The 16,407-nt window shown below is 40.3% G+C and overlaps 1 protein-coding gene across 7 annotated transcripts in view; it reads left to right on the forward strand.

Annotated features, from left to right (window-relative positions):
* Positions 1–16,407, forward strand: part of NCKAP5 (NCK associated protein 5) — a 980,982-nt gene that overhangs the window by 845,827 nt on the left and 118,748 nt on the right. For all 7 annotated transcript variants that reach the window (XM_058715464.1, XM_058715465.1, XM_058715463.1 and 4 more), the window contains one exon: positions 8,607–8,708. In XM_058715464.1, coding sequence (XP_058571447.1) covers positions 8,607–8,708 — 102 coding nt within the window. The remainder of the gene's footprint in view (positions 1–8,606; positions 8,709–16,407) is intronic.

The raw sequence follows: 16,407 nt of genomic DNA on the forward strand, positions 1-16,407 counted from the left end.
GAGATTATTCACAGGCAAGCAAGTGTGAATCACTCTTCGGAACTGGCTCCCCACCTGCCCACAGGTGGCCTGCTGTGGAACCCCTAACCCTACACTCCCAACATTCTGCCACTTCGCTGTTACATATTAAATATTTCTGAATCTTTTTTGTTGTTGTTTTCTATAAAGAGACCAAGAGGTTTGGAAGCTTGAGAGTGAGAACTAAGCCCCTGTTGTGTGAACATTTATTACACAGAACGTTATCTTACTCATATGTAACTGTGTTACCAGGCTGACCCCCATCCCTCCCCACTTCTGCCTCCGTATCACCCTTACTCTACCATGATCTCTTTTGCATATTCTGCCTTAAGAATTCTTATGTTTTTTGGTTTTTTTTTTTTGTCTCATCTCTGTGGGCTCTTCATTGATATTGAGTGGGCTCCACTAATGAGCTTCCTTGAGTCTGTTCATAGTTCATAGTCGGGACTCTGTACACAGTAGATGCTTCATAAATGCTTCTTGTTGAACTAATTAGAGTGGAGGTTCCCAAGGGCAAGGTCTGCTCTTTTCATCTCCATTCATCTTCCTGCTGGTTCTCACCCTGTGGGTCCTCGGGGCACTGTTAATGGAGTTTCAGAGGACAGGACAGATTTGAGATACTCCAGTCATCAGTTTAAGCTGCAGAAGTGCCCAAATGAACTTCCTAGTCACCAAACCCAAATGCTCCCTTAGGCAGCCACCAGATAATCAGGTTGTCATGGTAGCAGAGACCCTTAAAGAAGGTTTTGAATATAGTTCTGGAATAATTGTTTCAAAAGTATTTTATAACCTTCGATCCCAGAGAAGTAGAAAAGAGGATGTAGGACCATGTCATTTACAGAGGCATCCAGAGTGAAACAGAATGTACCCAGGGCATCTAAAGATTTATATTCAGGGCAAGTCTAGAAGTTGTTGGGAAAAATATAATTGCAGCAAGAACTGTTGTATATGGTTAAAAAAAAAGAGAGAGAGATAAAATTTCAGACTCTGAAGTGAGATCAAATCTTGGTGAAAGTGTTTTTTAAAAAGCTTCCAGGAGAACATTTGAAAACCATACTCTGTCGCATCAGCAAGGTGGCTGAATGCAGATATTATGTTTTATCTTTGTATCCCAAAATGGAAATAATGGCATAATTAATTAAACATCAGCTCTTATCCAAAAAGATTTTGTCCTAGGCTCAAATTTTTGTGAATCTAAGAAATGATCATTTATACTCAGTTATGTAATATACAGTTATGTCATATTCTGTTTTATAATAAATTCTTAATGAAATGGAATGAAACTTGTAACATGTGAACCAGGGGTCTGCTCTCCTGATGGTATCTGGAAGGGCTGATGAAAAATCACATTTCCTGAATATGGCAAAAATATTAAGTCTAAGTATGTGCATAAAGTAAAACTTTGTTTTTTGGTTGTTTTGGTTTGGTTTTTGGTTTTTTTTTTGTTTTGTTTTTGGTTTTGGTTTTGGTTTTGGTTTTTTTTGGATAATAATCTGGTGAGTAAAGCTTCCAAGGAGAAATTATCTTAATCAGTCTCCACACTATTGATAGTTCTTTGAACTTCCTTCTGGAGCCTACACATACCTATGAAAATTGCCTTGTTATCCAACAGGAGGAACAAAGCTTATTCACCTGGTTATGTCTAGCTTAGAGCCATATTTAGAACACATCTCTTAAACATACCAAATTCACCACTTGTGTTTTCTGCCCCTGTAACAGAGGCTATCCAGAAAGGTGGTGAATTTGCAGGAAATCGTCTGAAGTTAGGAGTATCAAAAGACGCTCAGAGGCGTTCATAATAGTGCACTCCAGACTTGCTTCCCGTGTGGTGGGATTAAAGGAGATGAAACAGGAGCCCCAGGGCCAACCTGGGGCTGAGTTGAGGGAGCAGGAGTGGGGCTCGAGGAACCTTTCTGGAGGCTGTGAGTTGAGATGAGCTCTTCAAAGTGGAGTCAGGGTGATCAGCAAACAAAGCTGGAGCTGAAAAAGCAATGAGTTCTTCCACTCGAGAAATCAGCCCGGGATCCAGGCCACTAGATTTGCAAGTGAGGGTGATCCCTTAAAAAAGTCCAAGTTCAAACGAGCAGCCAGCCAAGAGAGTGGGAGCAGCAGTGCGCAGCAAAGGAGCAGGCAGGAAGAGGGGAGGAGGACGCCCTGATATCCCATCTCGTGGGCCGGATGCTGAACAGTTAAAGGTGCCAATGGTGAGGGGGCAGATTTTGAAAAATTCTTGCATCTTTCTTCTAAATATCCTGCCATGCACTTTTGAGAGTAGAAGATACCTTCAAATGGGTGGAGCATATTGTGAACAGAATTCAGGGAAATGTCACTAAAGAAGGTTTAGCAGTAGTTCGTGTGGCAATTAACAGACCTTTTCACTTGATAAATAAAACAGGAATTCAGGAATTGTGGGCACAGAAGCCATCCCCTTTATTTATTTATTTTTTTTAATATATGAAACTTATTGTCAGATTGGTTTCCATACAACACCCAGTGCTCATCCCAAAAGGTGCCCTCCTCAATACCCATCACCCACCCTCCCCTCCCTCCCACCCCCCATCAACCCTCAGTTTGTTCTCAGTTTTTAACAGTCTCTTATGCTTTGAAGTCATCCCCTTTAACTGAGAGACTTTTTTCACAGAGAGAAAAAAGCAACTCTGGAGAGAATATACAACAGGCCTGAGGTAGAATTCTGGATATCCACACAATAGTATCTACCAAGGTCAAGTAAATCAAGGGTATTGAGGCAAATCACGTTAAAAACACTAATTCACTTCTACCTCTGCTGCTGAGCCTAAATTACTCATGTTGGTAGAACCCATTAATCATATGTACACCATATCCACTCCCATAACTTCTCTTTTTTACAATATTTGGATTTTCATAGTTAGCGGGGAGAATAAATTGTATGAGTGATTATAAGCCTAGAATAATTCTCTCACCGAATCAGACTAAAGGAAGAAAAGCCCTTTCCTCTTTACATCTTACACTGAGTTAATAACTTCTGAGATCTTGGCATGAAAAAACCCACACGTTCCTTTTCACACGTTAGGAAGTACATTGATGGACACAGAACCTGCTCTATCACCCTGCTCCACTTGATGTTTCCAGCCTGGTTTCCCACGCTGCCCAAACTTCTCAGATAAAGATATACTTTTTACCCTCACCTTGTGCCACTAAATGAGGATTCAGTGCTTTCCTGACCTCAGAAATCAGCGGCCTTACAGTGAAGACCTCATTTCGATCCTCAGCAAAAACCCAGAGGCAGAATTCTATTAAATGCACAGTCTTCACTGAGCGCCGGAGAACTGCAGCTCCGTGAGTGAGGAGAGAAACAGGAAAAGGGAAACTGGTCCCCTAGCCCAGCTCTGAAGGCCCAAGTGCACCGCCACGTCCAGTCTCCACTACCATCGTTAACTGGTGAGCTGCCAAATCAGTACCTGCTGCTCTGAAGGGGCCACTCTGCCCTCATCCCACCAGATACAGAGCAGCTGGCCCTGGGCACAGTCTGTCAAAGGGAACGTTTCTCTGCTTTGAATTACAGATTCAGAACCGTGCAGAGAACATACTGCGGGCAGACCCAAGACAGGGTCATCCACCAAATATCAGTGACCCGGTGTGGTTCTGGCACTAGCCGCCCCAGCATCACCAGGCCCCCCAGAGCTGAGCTTGGTATTTTATACTGGCATGAGGGAGTATTCTGACTATGGATTGCAATACACTTTAGCACATCACATAAATCCCCACCCCTGTCTCTACATAGTGACAGAAAGCACGCCTTTTCCCTGTGAAGCTGAAAGTCCTCAGGGGGAGAAGTCCCCTTGGCCTGCTGACCTAACCCTATATACACGTGTGACTATGTATGTGTTGTATGTGTAGTGTGTATGTGTGTGTGTGAATCTGTGTTTGTTGACTGACTGATGGAGTGGCTATCCTGTATGTGACAGAGTGCTTATCTCAGAGGAGGACTATCTCAGCCAGGCTAATATTAATCATGATAGCAAACCCCCAAGTGAATAATGGCTCAAACCCAGTACACATTTATTTCTTCCTCATTGAAAGTCCAAAAAGTTATCTCTGGTCCCTAGGTGGTACCCTTTCAGTCGGCAATTCAGGAACACAAATTCCTTCTCCCTGGTGGCTCCATCTTTAACACATCGTTTACAAGATTGCTATGCTCAGTTGGCTGCATCAAACCAGTGGAGGGGAAGGAGCCTAGCACACCACACACCAAAGGTATTCCTGGGCCAGGAACAACATCACTTTGGTTCACACTCCACAGACTAGAACTAACTATGTCACATGGCCACACCTCACTGCAAAGGAGGCTGGGAAATGCCATCTAACTATGTGCCCAGAGAAAAGAGGAAATCCATTCCATGACACTTAGCCAGTCCCTGCCACAGGGACAAGGCAGAAATACAGGGCTTGACCTGCATTCTTATAGAGCTGATCACCCTGTTAGGAAAATAGACCCTACATACAGGAGCCATTCAGTCATCATGGCCCTCAGGTTCAGGGCCAAAATGGGCCAGGGGTATCATCTGGCTAAGTGTGGAATCCAGTATGGGCTACTGATGACAGACAACCTTACAGGTAGGGTTTTAATGCAATCCTGAGGTATGAGCAGGTTTTTAGGTGGGTGGGAAGGAGCACGGAAGGTGTGCCATGAGGAGATAGACAAAAGCATCAGCTCAGAAGTGAGAGGGACTGGATAATACCAGTCTGGAAGGAAGGGAGGGGTAGACTGTCTCCATCAAAGGGAGCATTTGAGCAAACAGATCTCACTGACCTCTGGTTTGGAAATGTGTGAGGCTGGGAATCTGTATTTCTAACACCAAGTGGAATCTAAGTTACTGAGATAATATAAGAGGTGATGTGAGGTCAATTTTAAACCTCTACTGAATAATCTTGCTACCTCTCATGTCTAAAACATTTAAAAACTCACGTCTCAATCCAAGATTCCTCTCGATTTTCAGGTTAAAAATTATAAGTTTGAATTATTTCAGGTGAGGGATTTTATCCAGATGGACATTAGCCGTGAACATGAACTATAGATAGGTATGTGCTGAGAATTTTCCCTCTAAGCAGGGAGACTTCTTTCAAGAGGTCACAGTATTCTCCTGTCAGTTATACTCTTTCTGACAATAACTTTAATTGAATTCCCCATACCTATATTCTACCTACTTTGCACCAAGATCTTTATTTATGTATTTTTAATATTTATTGATCTTTGAGGGAGAGATAGAATGCGAGCAGGGGAGGGGCAGAGAGAGAGGGAGACACAGAAACTGAAGCAGGCTCCAGGCTCTGAGCTGTCATCATAGAGCCCGATATGGGGCTCAAACTCATGAACTGCAGGATTACGACCCGAGCTAAAGTTGGATGCTTAACTGACTGAACCACCCAGGTGTTCCACGCCAAGATCGTTACTAAGCACAGATAACATCACAGTACCAGTTTGAAAAGTGATGTGCTTATTCTCTTGTACACCCTGTATGTGTGTGTCCATGAGAATATGTTCACTAGGGTATTATATATACCTATACATATGTGAAAATATAAGCCTTTCATAAAAATTCTTCTTATAAGAAATGTAACAACAACAAAAAATAAATGTAACATATATGGACTTTTGAGCTTTCTTGGTTATTTAAGGCAAATTGTGTGAAAAGATGATATTTACCCACCATTTTCTTGCCTACTGCCTTAACACAGAAATAGATTTTGTTTCCCAAGTCAATTTGTATTTGCATATGTGAAACTTTGCCTTACATGTGTGGAAACTCTAACAACAGAGGATCCATGTGTACCTTAGCATTTAAGAAATTACCTACCAACAACTCTCAGTTTTGACCAGTAATTGGTGTAAGGCTGTGTGAATTTCCGCACACTGTCCTGTCTGTTTTTGTTCCTAACCATGGCAACACCTCTCCCTACCTGTGGGGTAGGTTAAGTAGCCACTTCCATCCCTCCATACCCAGCAAGGAATCAGAGACAGAGATGCAGTTACATTCCCAAGATCTGGTAAAACTCTTAGACTGAGCTGGAACTCAGATCACCTGGCCCCTTGTCCTAGGACCTGCCCCCTCTCCCACACCATGTTACTAATTTCAATTGAGAGGAAGTGAACATTTGGATATAAACTGCTAAAATAGAACATCATTTAGGAGGATGCATTTATACGTACATAGATTCACACAGAAAGCAAAGGATGACATCATATATTTGATAAGGAGTGAAGAGCAACCATGAACCAAATTACATCAGATAGCTAACCTAGAAGGACTCTTCCCCAATATCACATGATATACCACTCAAAATCATCATTTCTTTTCTTGAATGTCATTTCCTATAACTTGGACTGTTTGCATATTGATAAATGGATCCTTATGTCTCAAAACATTATCATTCTTTTGGCAGTCTCTCAATCTTTAAAATGTATATGTGGGTAGAAAAAATACAAAGACATCTTTTTCTTTATAGACTATAACAAGCATCAGTTGGGTACTTGCTACTTACTATTACACACTGTGATAGGTCCCGGGGATTAAATGACTATTGCCCCCAGCTGACTCAGTTTCTAGAGGGAGCTCAAGCTAAGGATTCTAAAAATTGCACAGAAACAACATCCTGACTCTAGTGACCTATTGATGTCTTAGCTCTTTTGAAAAAGTTAGAATTTTCAAAATAACAGGCAGCTAGTTTAAAATTTATGCCCTTTTTGGTCAAAGGAGCCCCACAAACACAGATTGAGGAAAGCACAAGTATTGGTCTAAAGCAAACAGTGGGGGTGCCTGGGTGGCTCAGTCAGTTAAGCATCTGACTTTGGCTCAGGTCATGATCTAATGGTTCATGAGTTCAAGCTCCACATCGGGCTCTGTGCTGACAACTCTGAGCCTGGAGCCTACTTCAGATTCTGTGTCTCCGTCTCTCTCTCTGCCCCTCCCCCACTTGTGCTATCTCTCTCTAAAAAATAAGTAAACATTAAAAAATTTGGCGGGGGGGGTGGGGGGTTGACGGGTGGCGCCTGGCTGGCTAGGTTGGTAGAGCATGTGATTCTTGATCTCAGGGTCGTGAGTTCAATCCCCACTATGGGGGTAGAGATAGAGTTTAGGGGCACCTGGGTGGCTCAGTCAGTTAAGCATCCGACTTTGGCTCAGGTCAAGATCTCACAGTTTGTAAGTTTGAGCCCCGCATCAGGCTCTGTGCTGACAGCTCAGAGCCTGGAGCCCACTTTGGATTATATGTCTTCCTCTCTCTCTCCCTCGCTCAAAAATAAATAAACATTTTTTAAAAACTTATTTTTTTTTTTGATTTGAAGAAAATAGTGATTTAGAGCTTCACTGGGAAGGAGGACAATGATCCATAGTAGAAAATATGCCCTCCTGCTGAGGGATGCAGCACAGTTCTACCTCAGCGCTCATCCTCCAGCAGGTGCTGAAGGCATGTTCGTTGAGTGGCCAACTAACCACACACATAGGGGCTGTCATGCAAGTTCAGTACGAGGGGAGTCAAATGGAGAACGTAGTGAATGTGACTCATTTTAGTGGAGTTTAGGGTTCCTGCTGACAATGGCACATCTGCAAGAACAGAGTGACCGGTGGGGCCACCCCTGTACTCTAAGATGATCCTAACACTAATTAGTGACACAGAAGCTCAGACATTTCCTGGATCAACATCTGTATGCAGCAAGGCCTTTCCAGGGAGAAAAAGTAATTGAAAAACTTTTCAGAGGTGAGGGAGGCACGCCTAGCCACATTATTTACTTACTCAATTCGATTTTTTAGTGTCTGAAGTCACAAAAGCTGTAACCAAGACAAACCAGGCTACAAGTACCATTTTAAAATGTCATCAGCCTTGCAGAAACATTAGACATAAATCATGAGTTTTATTGTATTTGCAATTAAACAGATCAAATTTAATGTCCACAGAAAAGCCTTAGTAATTAGTATAAAGATTAATATAGTGAAATGTCCCTGGTTTAGCAGGCCTCCCAAGCAAAGCTGAAATAAAGAATTGAGTATATAATCAAATAGCATGTGAATATTAATGCGCAAAATCCTCCACGTCCCCAGCTCCCAGATGCAATTATTTTCTATTCACATTAATTGTTCCTAACAGATGACATTAATGACTTTGAGTTAAAATGTATCCAAGGGAAGATTTTACAAGATCAATGCTGTTTAGAAATAAGGTCACTTTTATAATTATTTGTTCAGATTTTAACCACTATTCAATATAATAAGGTTAACATGGTGATTGTTTTCTAATGTGAATATCGAAAGTTATTTTTCATACTAGCCAGTAAGTGTATTGGATGATTCACATTTTTCCTCCTACTTATTTTTTCCTACTAATACTTTCCAGCACAACTGACAGACAGTGAGAGTGTGATTACTATTTATAAGCTATAGTTTTCACATACATACATATGGCTTGCTCATAAACTAGAATAAATGTTTTGGGTTAGGACATGTATTATCTAATCTAGAAATGTCAACTCCTTTGAGATTTAGCTGGCCAAGGCAGGATTTGGAAACAAACAATTAAATCACCACTGTGCAACATTTCTGCTTTTTACCTAGAAACTTCACTCACGCATCTTAGATCTTTCATCTGGAGATTTGCTCTCAGACGTGGAAAGAAGCCGAAGTCTGACGCAGTCACGAACTGATGTTGAGATTCATGTGAGTTTCCCTCTTGCCTTCAGAATGCTTGTTCAGGTTATTTTCCTTCCATCAAATATGATGTCACAAGTGAACCATAAAGCGCATCCTTGAAGCATTGTCAGGCAGATAAAAATACCTTCCTTTCTTGTGTTCTCTGAAATTCAATATTATGTCCCCCAGCTGATAGAGTAAGCAGAAAGTGTCACTCTTGGCAAAAATATCATAAATCTTGACTTTGTCCCCAAGATACCTTTTTGGGTATTGATTACATCTCAAAGTCTCTGAGAAATGGTCAAGGAGCTTTTTATTAAAGCCCATGTCCTATATTATTCATCCTACTTTTATGATATATTATGTATGAACTTTTAAAAATTCATGGGCTGTACATTTTTTTTAGCTAGGGTTAGCTTTGTGCTTATTTGGCAAAACTTTAACCAGCATGGCTTTTAATTCTCATTGACATAAAGAAAGTAACTTGAAAAATACAAGAGCCAAATAAATATGTAATGAAAAATGTTAGACTTAAAACAGTGACAGATGAACATTTGTGGATAATTGGCTTTTGATTTTGTTGTATAACTTTATCAATGTAGATAGGATATTCTATATCAAAGGTAAATATTCTCAATTTAGATTGGAATTAAATTTCAGTGGAATGCTGTCACTTTAAACATTCATGAAGACCTTAATGCCTTCCAATCTATAATATGGCCTTAAGGTCAGGAATTTTTTAAGTGTGCAATTTATATCCAAGAAACTCTTGCCTTCGTTCACTCTGTCTCTCTCCTTTTTTTTTTTCATCCATTTTCGTTTTTCAAAACATAATTTATTGTCAAATGGGCTTCCATGCAACACCCAGTGCTCATCCCAACAAGTGCCCTCCTCAATGCCCATCACCCACTTTCCCCTCTCCCCAACCCACCATCAACCCTCAGTTTGTTCTCAGTATCCAAGAGTCTCTTATGGTTTGCCTCCCTGCCTCTCTGTAACGTTTTTTTTTTCCTTTCCCCTCCCCCATGGTCTTCTGTTAAGTTTATCAAGATCCACATATGAGTGAAAACATATGGTATCTGTCTTTCTCTGCCTGATTTATTTCACTTAGCATAATACCCTCCAGTTCCATCCATGTTGCTGCAAATGGCTAGATTACCTTCTTTCTCATTCCCAAGTAGTATTCCATTGTATATATAAACGACATCTTCTTTATCCGTTCATCAGTTGATGGACATTTAGGCTCTTTCCATAATTTGGCTATTGTTGAAAGCACTGCTATAAACATTGGGGTAAAAGTGCCCCTATGCAGCAGCATTCCTGTATCCCTTGGGTAAATTCCTAGCAGTGCTATTTCTGGGTAATAGGGTAGTTCTATTTTTAATTATTTGAGGAACCTCCACACTGTTTTCCAGAGTGGCCGCACCAGTTTGCATTCCCAACAACAGTGCAAGAGGGATCCATTTCTTCACATCCTCTCTAGCATCATAGTCTCCCGATTTGTTCATTTTAGCCACTCTGACCAGCATGAGATGATATCTCAGTGTAGTGTTGATTTGTATTTCCCTGATGATGAGTGACATTGAGTATCTTTTCATGTGTCTGTTGGCCATCTGGATATCTGCTTTGGAAAAGTGTCTATTCATGTCTTCTGCCTGTTTCTTCACTGGATTTTTTTTCAGGTGTGGAGTTTTGGTAAATTATTTTAGACTTTGGATACTAGCCCTTTATCTGATATGTCATTTCCAAATATCTTTTCCCATTCTATCAGTAGCCTTTTAGTTTTGTTGATTGTTTCCTTTACAGCATGCTGTCTTGATGATTACAGCTTTGGAGTAGAAGCTAAAGTCTGGGATTGTGATGCCTCCTGCTTTGGTCTTCTTCTTTAATATTACTTTGGCTATTCGGGGTCTTTTGTGGTTCCATACAAATTTTAGGATAGTTCTAGCTTTGAGAAGAATGCTGGTGCAATTTTGATTGGGATTGGATTGAATGTGTAGGTAGCTTTGGGTAGTATTGACATTTTAACACAATATTTATTCTTCCAATCCATGAGCATGGAATGTTTTTCCATTTCTTTGTGTCTTCTTCAATTTCTTTCATAAGATTTCTATGGTTTTCAGCATACAGATCTTTTACATCTTTGGCTAGGTTTATTCCTAGTATTTTATGGTTTTTGGTGCAATTGCGAATGAGATCAGTTTCTTTATTTCTCTTTCTGCTGCTTCATTATTGGTGCATAAAAATGCAACTGATTTCTGTACATTGATTTTATACCCTGCGACTATGCTGAATTCATGTATCAGTGTTAGCAGACTTTTGGTGGAGTCTGTCAGGTTTTTCTGTGTAGAGTATCATGTCATCTGTGAAAAGTAAAAGTTTGACTTCTTCTTTGCCAATTTGATGCCTTTTATTTCATTTTGTTGTCTGATTGCTGATGCTAGGACTTCCAACACTATGTTAAACAACAGTGGTGAGGACATCCCTGTTGTGTTCCTGATCTCAGAAGGAAAGCTATCAGTTTTTCCCCATTGAGGATGATATTATCTGTGAGCTTTTCATAAATGGCTTTTAGGATGTTTAAGTATGTTCCTTCTATCCCGACTTTCTTGAGGGTTTTTATTTAGAAAGGATGCTGTATTTTGTCAAATGTGCATTATTGACAGGTTCATATGGTTCTTTTCTTTTATTAGTGTGATGTATCACATTGATTGATTTGTGAATATTGAACCAACCCTGCAGCCCAGGAATGAATCCCACTTGATCATGGTGAATAATTCTTTTTATATGCTGTTGAACTCAATTTGCTAGTATCTTGTTGAGAAATTTTGCATCCACATTCATTAGGGATATTAGCCTGTAGTCTTTTTTGTTGCTGGGTATCTGTTTGGTTTTAGAATCAAAGTAATGCTGGCTTTATAGAATGAGTCTGGAAATTTTCCTTCCATGTCTATATTTTTGGGACAGCTTGAGAAGGATTGATATTAACTCTGCTTTAAATGTCTGGTAGAATTCCCCAGGGAAGCCATGTGGTCCAAGACTCTTATTTGTTGGGAGATTTTTGATAACTGATTCAGCTTCTTTACTAGGTATGGGTCTGTTTAAATTTTCTATTTCTTCCTGTTTGAGTTTTGGTAGTGTGTGGGTGTCTAGCAATTTGTCCATTTCTTCAAGGTTGTCCAGTTGTTGGCATATAATTTTTCATAGTATTCCTTGATAATTGCTTGTATTTCTGAGGGAATGGTTGTAATAAATCCATTTTAATTAGTGATTTTATCTATTTGGGTCCTCTCTCTTTTCTTTTTGAGAAGCCTGACTAGAGGTTTATCAATTTTGTTTATTTTTTCAAAAAACCAACTCTTGGTTTCATTGATCTCTACTGTTTTTTTTGGATTCTATATTGTTTATTTCTGCTCTGATCTTTATTATTTCTCTTCTTCTGCTGGGTTTGGGGTATCTTTGCTGTTCTGCTTCTAGTTACTTTAGGTGTGCTGTTAGATTTTGTATTTGGGGTTTTTCTTGTTTCTTGAGATAGGCCTGGATTGCAATTTATTTTCCTCTTAAGACTGCCTTTGCTGCATCCCAAAGGGTTTAGTTTGTTGTATTTTCATTTTCGTTTGTCTCATGTATTTTTTAATTTCTTCTCTAATTGCCTGGTTGACCTATTCATTCTTTAGTAGGATGTTCTTTAACCTCATGCTTTTGGAGGTTTTCTAGACTTTTTCCTGTGATTGATTTCAAGTTTCATAGCATTGTGATCTGAAAGTGTGCATGGTATGATCTCAATTCTTTTCTATTTATTGAGGGCTGTTTTGTGACCCAGTATGTGATCTATCTTGGAGAATGTTTCATGTGCACTCAAGAAGAAAGTATATTCTGCTGCTTTGGGATACAGAGTTCTAAGTATATCTGTCAAGTCCATCTGGTCCAATGTATCATTCAGGGCCATTGTTTCTTTACTGATTCTCTGTCTAGATTATCTGCCCATTGTTGTAAGTGGAATATTAAAGTCCCCTGCAATTACCACATTCTTATCAATAAGATTGCTTATGTTTGTGATTGTTTTATATAATTAGGTGTTTCCAAATTTGGTGCATAGACATACATAATTGTTAGCTCTCCCTGATGGACAAACCCTGTAATTAGGGCATTAGCCCTTCTTCACCTCTTGTTACAACCTTTAACTTATAGTCTAGTTTGTCTGATATAAGTATGGCTACTCCAGCTTTCTTTTGACTTCCAGTAGCATGGTAGATGGTCCTCCATCCCCTCACTTTCAATCTGAAGGTGTCCTCAGGTCTAAAATGAATCTCTTGTAGACAGCAAATAGATGGGTCTTGCTTTTTTTACCCATTCTGATACCCTATGTCTTTTGATTGGAGCATTTAGTCCATTACATTCGGTGTTATTATTGAAAGATATGGGTTTAGAGTCATTGTTATATCTGTAGGTTATGCTTGTAGTGATGTCTCTGGTACATTTTAGTCCTTGCAACATTTCACTCACAGATTCCCCCTTAGGATCTCTTATAGGGTTGGTTTAGTGGTGATGAATTCCTTCAGTTTTTGTTTGTTTTGGAAAACCTTGATCTCTCCTAATCTGAATGACAGGCTTGATGGATAAAGGATTCTTGGCTGCATATTTTTCCTATTCATCACATTGACAATTTCCTGCCACTCCTTTCTGGCCTGCCAAGTTTCAGTAGATAGGTTAGCTACTACCCTTATGTGTCTACCCTTATGTGTTTAGCCCCGTTTATCCCTAGCTGCTTTCAGAATTCTCTCTTTATCCTTGTATTTTGCCAGTTTCACTATGATATGTTGTGCAGAAGATCAATGCAAGTTATATCTGAAGGGAGTTATCTGTGCCTCTTGGATTTCAGTGCCTGTTTCCTTCCTCAGATTGGAGAAGTTCTCAGCTATGATTTGTTCAAGCACACCTGCAGCCTCTTTCTCTCTTTCCGCTTCTTCTGGAATTCCTATGATATGGATATTGTTCCATTTGATTGAATCACTTGGTTCTCTAATTCTCCCCTCATGATCCTGGATTTTTTTTTTTATCTCTCTTTTTCTCAGCTTCCTCTTTTCCCATAATTTTATCTTCTAATTCACCTGTTCTCCCCTCTGCCTCTTCAGTCCATGCTGTGGCTGCCTCCATTTTATTTTGCGCCTCATTTATAGCATTTTTTAATTCATCATGACTATTTGTTAGTCCCTTGATATCTGCAGCAATAGATTCTCTGCTGTCTTCTATGCTTTTTTCAAACCCAGCAATTAATTTTATGACTATTATTCTAAATTCTTGTTCAGTTATGTTGCTTATATCTTTTTTGATCAATTCTTTAACTGTCATTTCTTCCTGGAATTTCTTTTGAGGAAAATTTTTCTGTTTCATCACTTTGGCTAGTTTTCTGTCCTTATGAGTTTTAAAAGCTTGTTATGTAGTGTTACTTGCTCTCTGGTGTTGTGACTTTGGTTATTTTATTTCCCTACTTGTAGTGATGTTTTGGACCCTCTACCAGATGTACTTAGACTTGTTCCTTGAAGTAGCCCTGGAAAGGAAAACAGACAGACAAACAGGAAATAAAAACATGCAGACACACAAACCAATAAAACAAACCAACAAAATCAAAAAACTAAAAACAATCCAAAAGCAAAAAACCAGAAACACGAGCTACAAGTAAAGAACAGGGTGGAGGCGGTGCTGATGGAAGAGCACACACAAAGACAGAAATGACAGGGGCAGGGAAAAAGAAAAAATGAACAATGACCAGGCAGAGAAACTAAAAGGCTTAATCCAAAGATAGACAAAGGAAAATAAGGAGGTAGGGGAAAAAGAAATGAAGGTAAAGTTACCCAGACAGAGACACTGTACTGGTTGATTATTACAGAGAGAAAGAAAGGAATGTAAAGAAGAACCTGTATCAAGAGAATGGATTAAATATGGCCGTTTAAACAAACCAATAGCCATAGTAACCAGCCTAGAGGAGGGAAGAGATAAGAAGGAGAAATGGAAGGAAGAATATATCTATATAGTGAGAATTGTCCTAGAATTAATCCAGGCAATGCAGAAGCACTGGTCTGGAGGAGGGGGTCTGTCTGGTTCCACAACGTCTATCCCACTCCAGTAGATACACGGTTACCTGGCTTGGAGGGGCGTGGTTTGGTGTAGGCAGGTCCCACCTCCACTGGGCCCCGAGGTCAGTTTCCTGAGACCCCCGCCTTGGTGGTGGTGGGAGAAAAATGGCAACCCCCCAGTGTCTCCTCCACGACCTGGTGTCCCAAATCACTCCTTTGAAGCCGTCCTCACTGTGCCACGGGCACAGACTAGGCTGTCTGTCTCACTTCTCCGACTCTGTGGCCTTGGTGCTTGGCTGGGATTTAAACTCCCTCTCTGTGCACCCCGGTACTGGGGAAATGCCTCCTGATATGTGGTCCTGGCTGGTTTTGTCCTGTGCCACAGCACTTCAGGGGAGGGGACCGGTTTCTCCTGCTGCGGACTGTGCCCCTGATCTACCACCAAACCCGGAGGTGACTCCCTCCTCACCAGGTGTATGAACAGGGCAACCAGCCCCAGTCCGAAGATGGGACCTGCAGTTAGAGATCCTCTAACCTGCAGTTACAGATGGGATCCCTCTCCTTCCCGATCTGATGTTTTTTCTGTTGTCCAGATACAGTCCTATGCTTCCCCAGCCACAATTTCTCTTCCCTTTGTCTCTCTGCAGAAGGGGATCCCTCCTCTCCATGCCTACACAGCCCGTTTTATCTCCCCTAGTTCACAATCACCCACCTATGGCCCCTCAGGTTGTCCCGGTTTCTCTAGGGTAGACAGTCCTCTCTCCTTATTTTTTTTTTAATTACAGATTTTGTTTGTATTTCTCACACTAAGGATGTTAAAGCATGAGTCACCCAAGGTAGTAATCTAAAATACACAATGAGAAAAAAACATTTCGACTAGTGCAAAAGGGGTGTATTTTGCCAATGAAGTCAACATAATTAAGATAATGTTACAGTGGAAACCACTATACATTTTTTCGGCCAAAAATCTTTTTAATAATAATCATCTATTACTAATTAGATCTCTTCCCTGTTGGGTACTTTATGGTCTGTATATGTCCAGGATTTCTGCTTATTGTTAAGGTCCTTACTTGGTGCCATAGAATAATGGCTAGGATGTGGGCCTGACTTCAGAATGTTGTACTAGCTTGGTAACCTTACGCAAGACAGCAATGCCACTGTGCCTCAAGTTCCCCATCTGAGAAATGAGCATAATGATATTTCTTTTCTATTTCTGAGAATCGTGGTGAGGATGAAATCCCACAATACATAAAATTCATGTACCACAGTACCCACCAACCGTATTGGGGCAATAATAAGATTTCTGCCGTTTAGTGCTCTTCTGTTCTTCATAATCGGCACTATGCCACAGCCACAGAACACCGTGGCAAAGATGGGGAATGATAACAAAGAGCAGTATCTGCTAGTATATCTCTCCAGAACTTCATATCAATAATTCCCATAAACAAAGGGCACCCACACTTTTGGCTGTTGCTCAGTCCAGTTCCTGTGTGCAAGGTGTCAGACAATACTGGCACCACAAGAAAGTATAACATAGAGTCTCTTAGGGAGACTGTGAACTTGTGATTTAGTCTGAGAGTCAAGACACACATATATAAAAAAAATAATAGTAGGAACACCTAAATGTTACTAAGCATTGCTGTATGCCA

This window comes from Neofelis nebulosa, chromosome 2, assembly GCF_028018385.1.
Source record: "Neofelis nebulosa isolate mNeoNeb1 chromosome 2, mNeoNeb1.pri, whole genome shotgun sequence".
Classification (NCBI taxonomy): domain Eukaryota; kingdom Metazoa; phylum Chordata; class Mammalia; order Carnivora; family Felidae; genus Neofelis; species Neofelis nebulosa.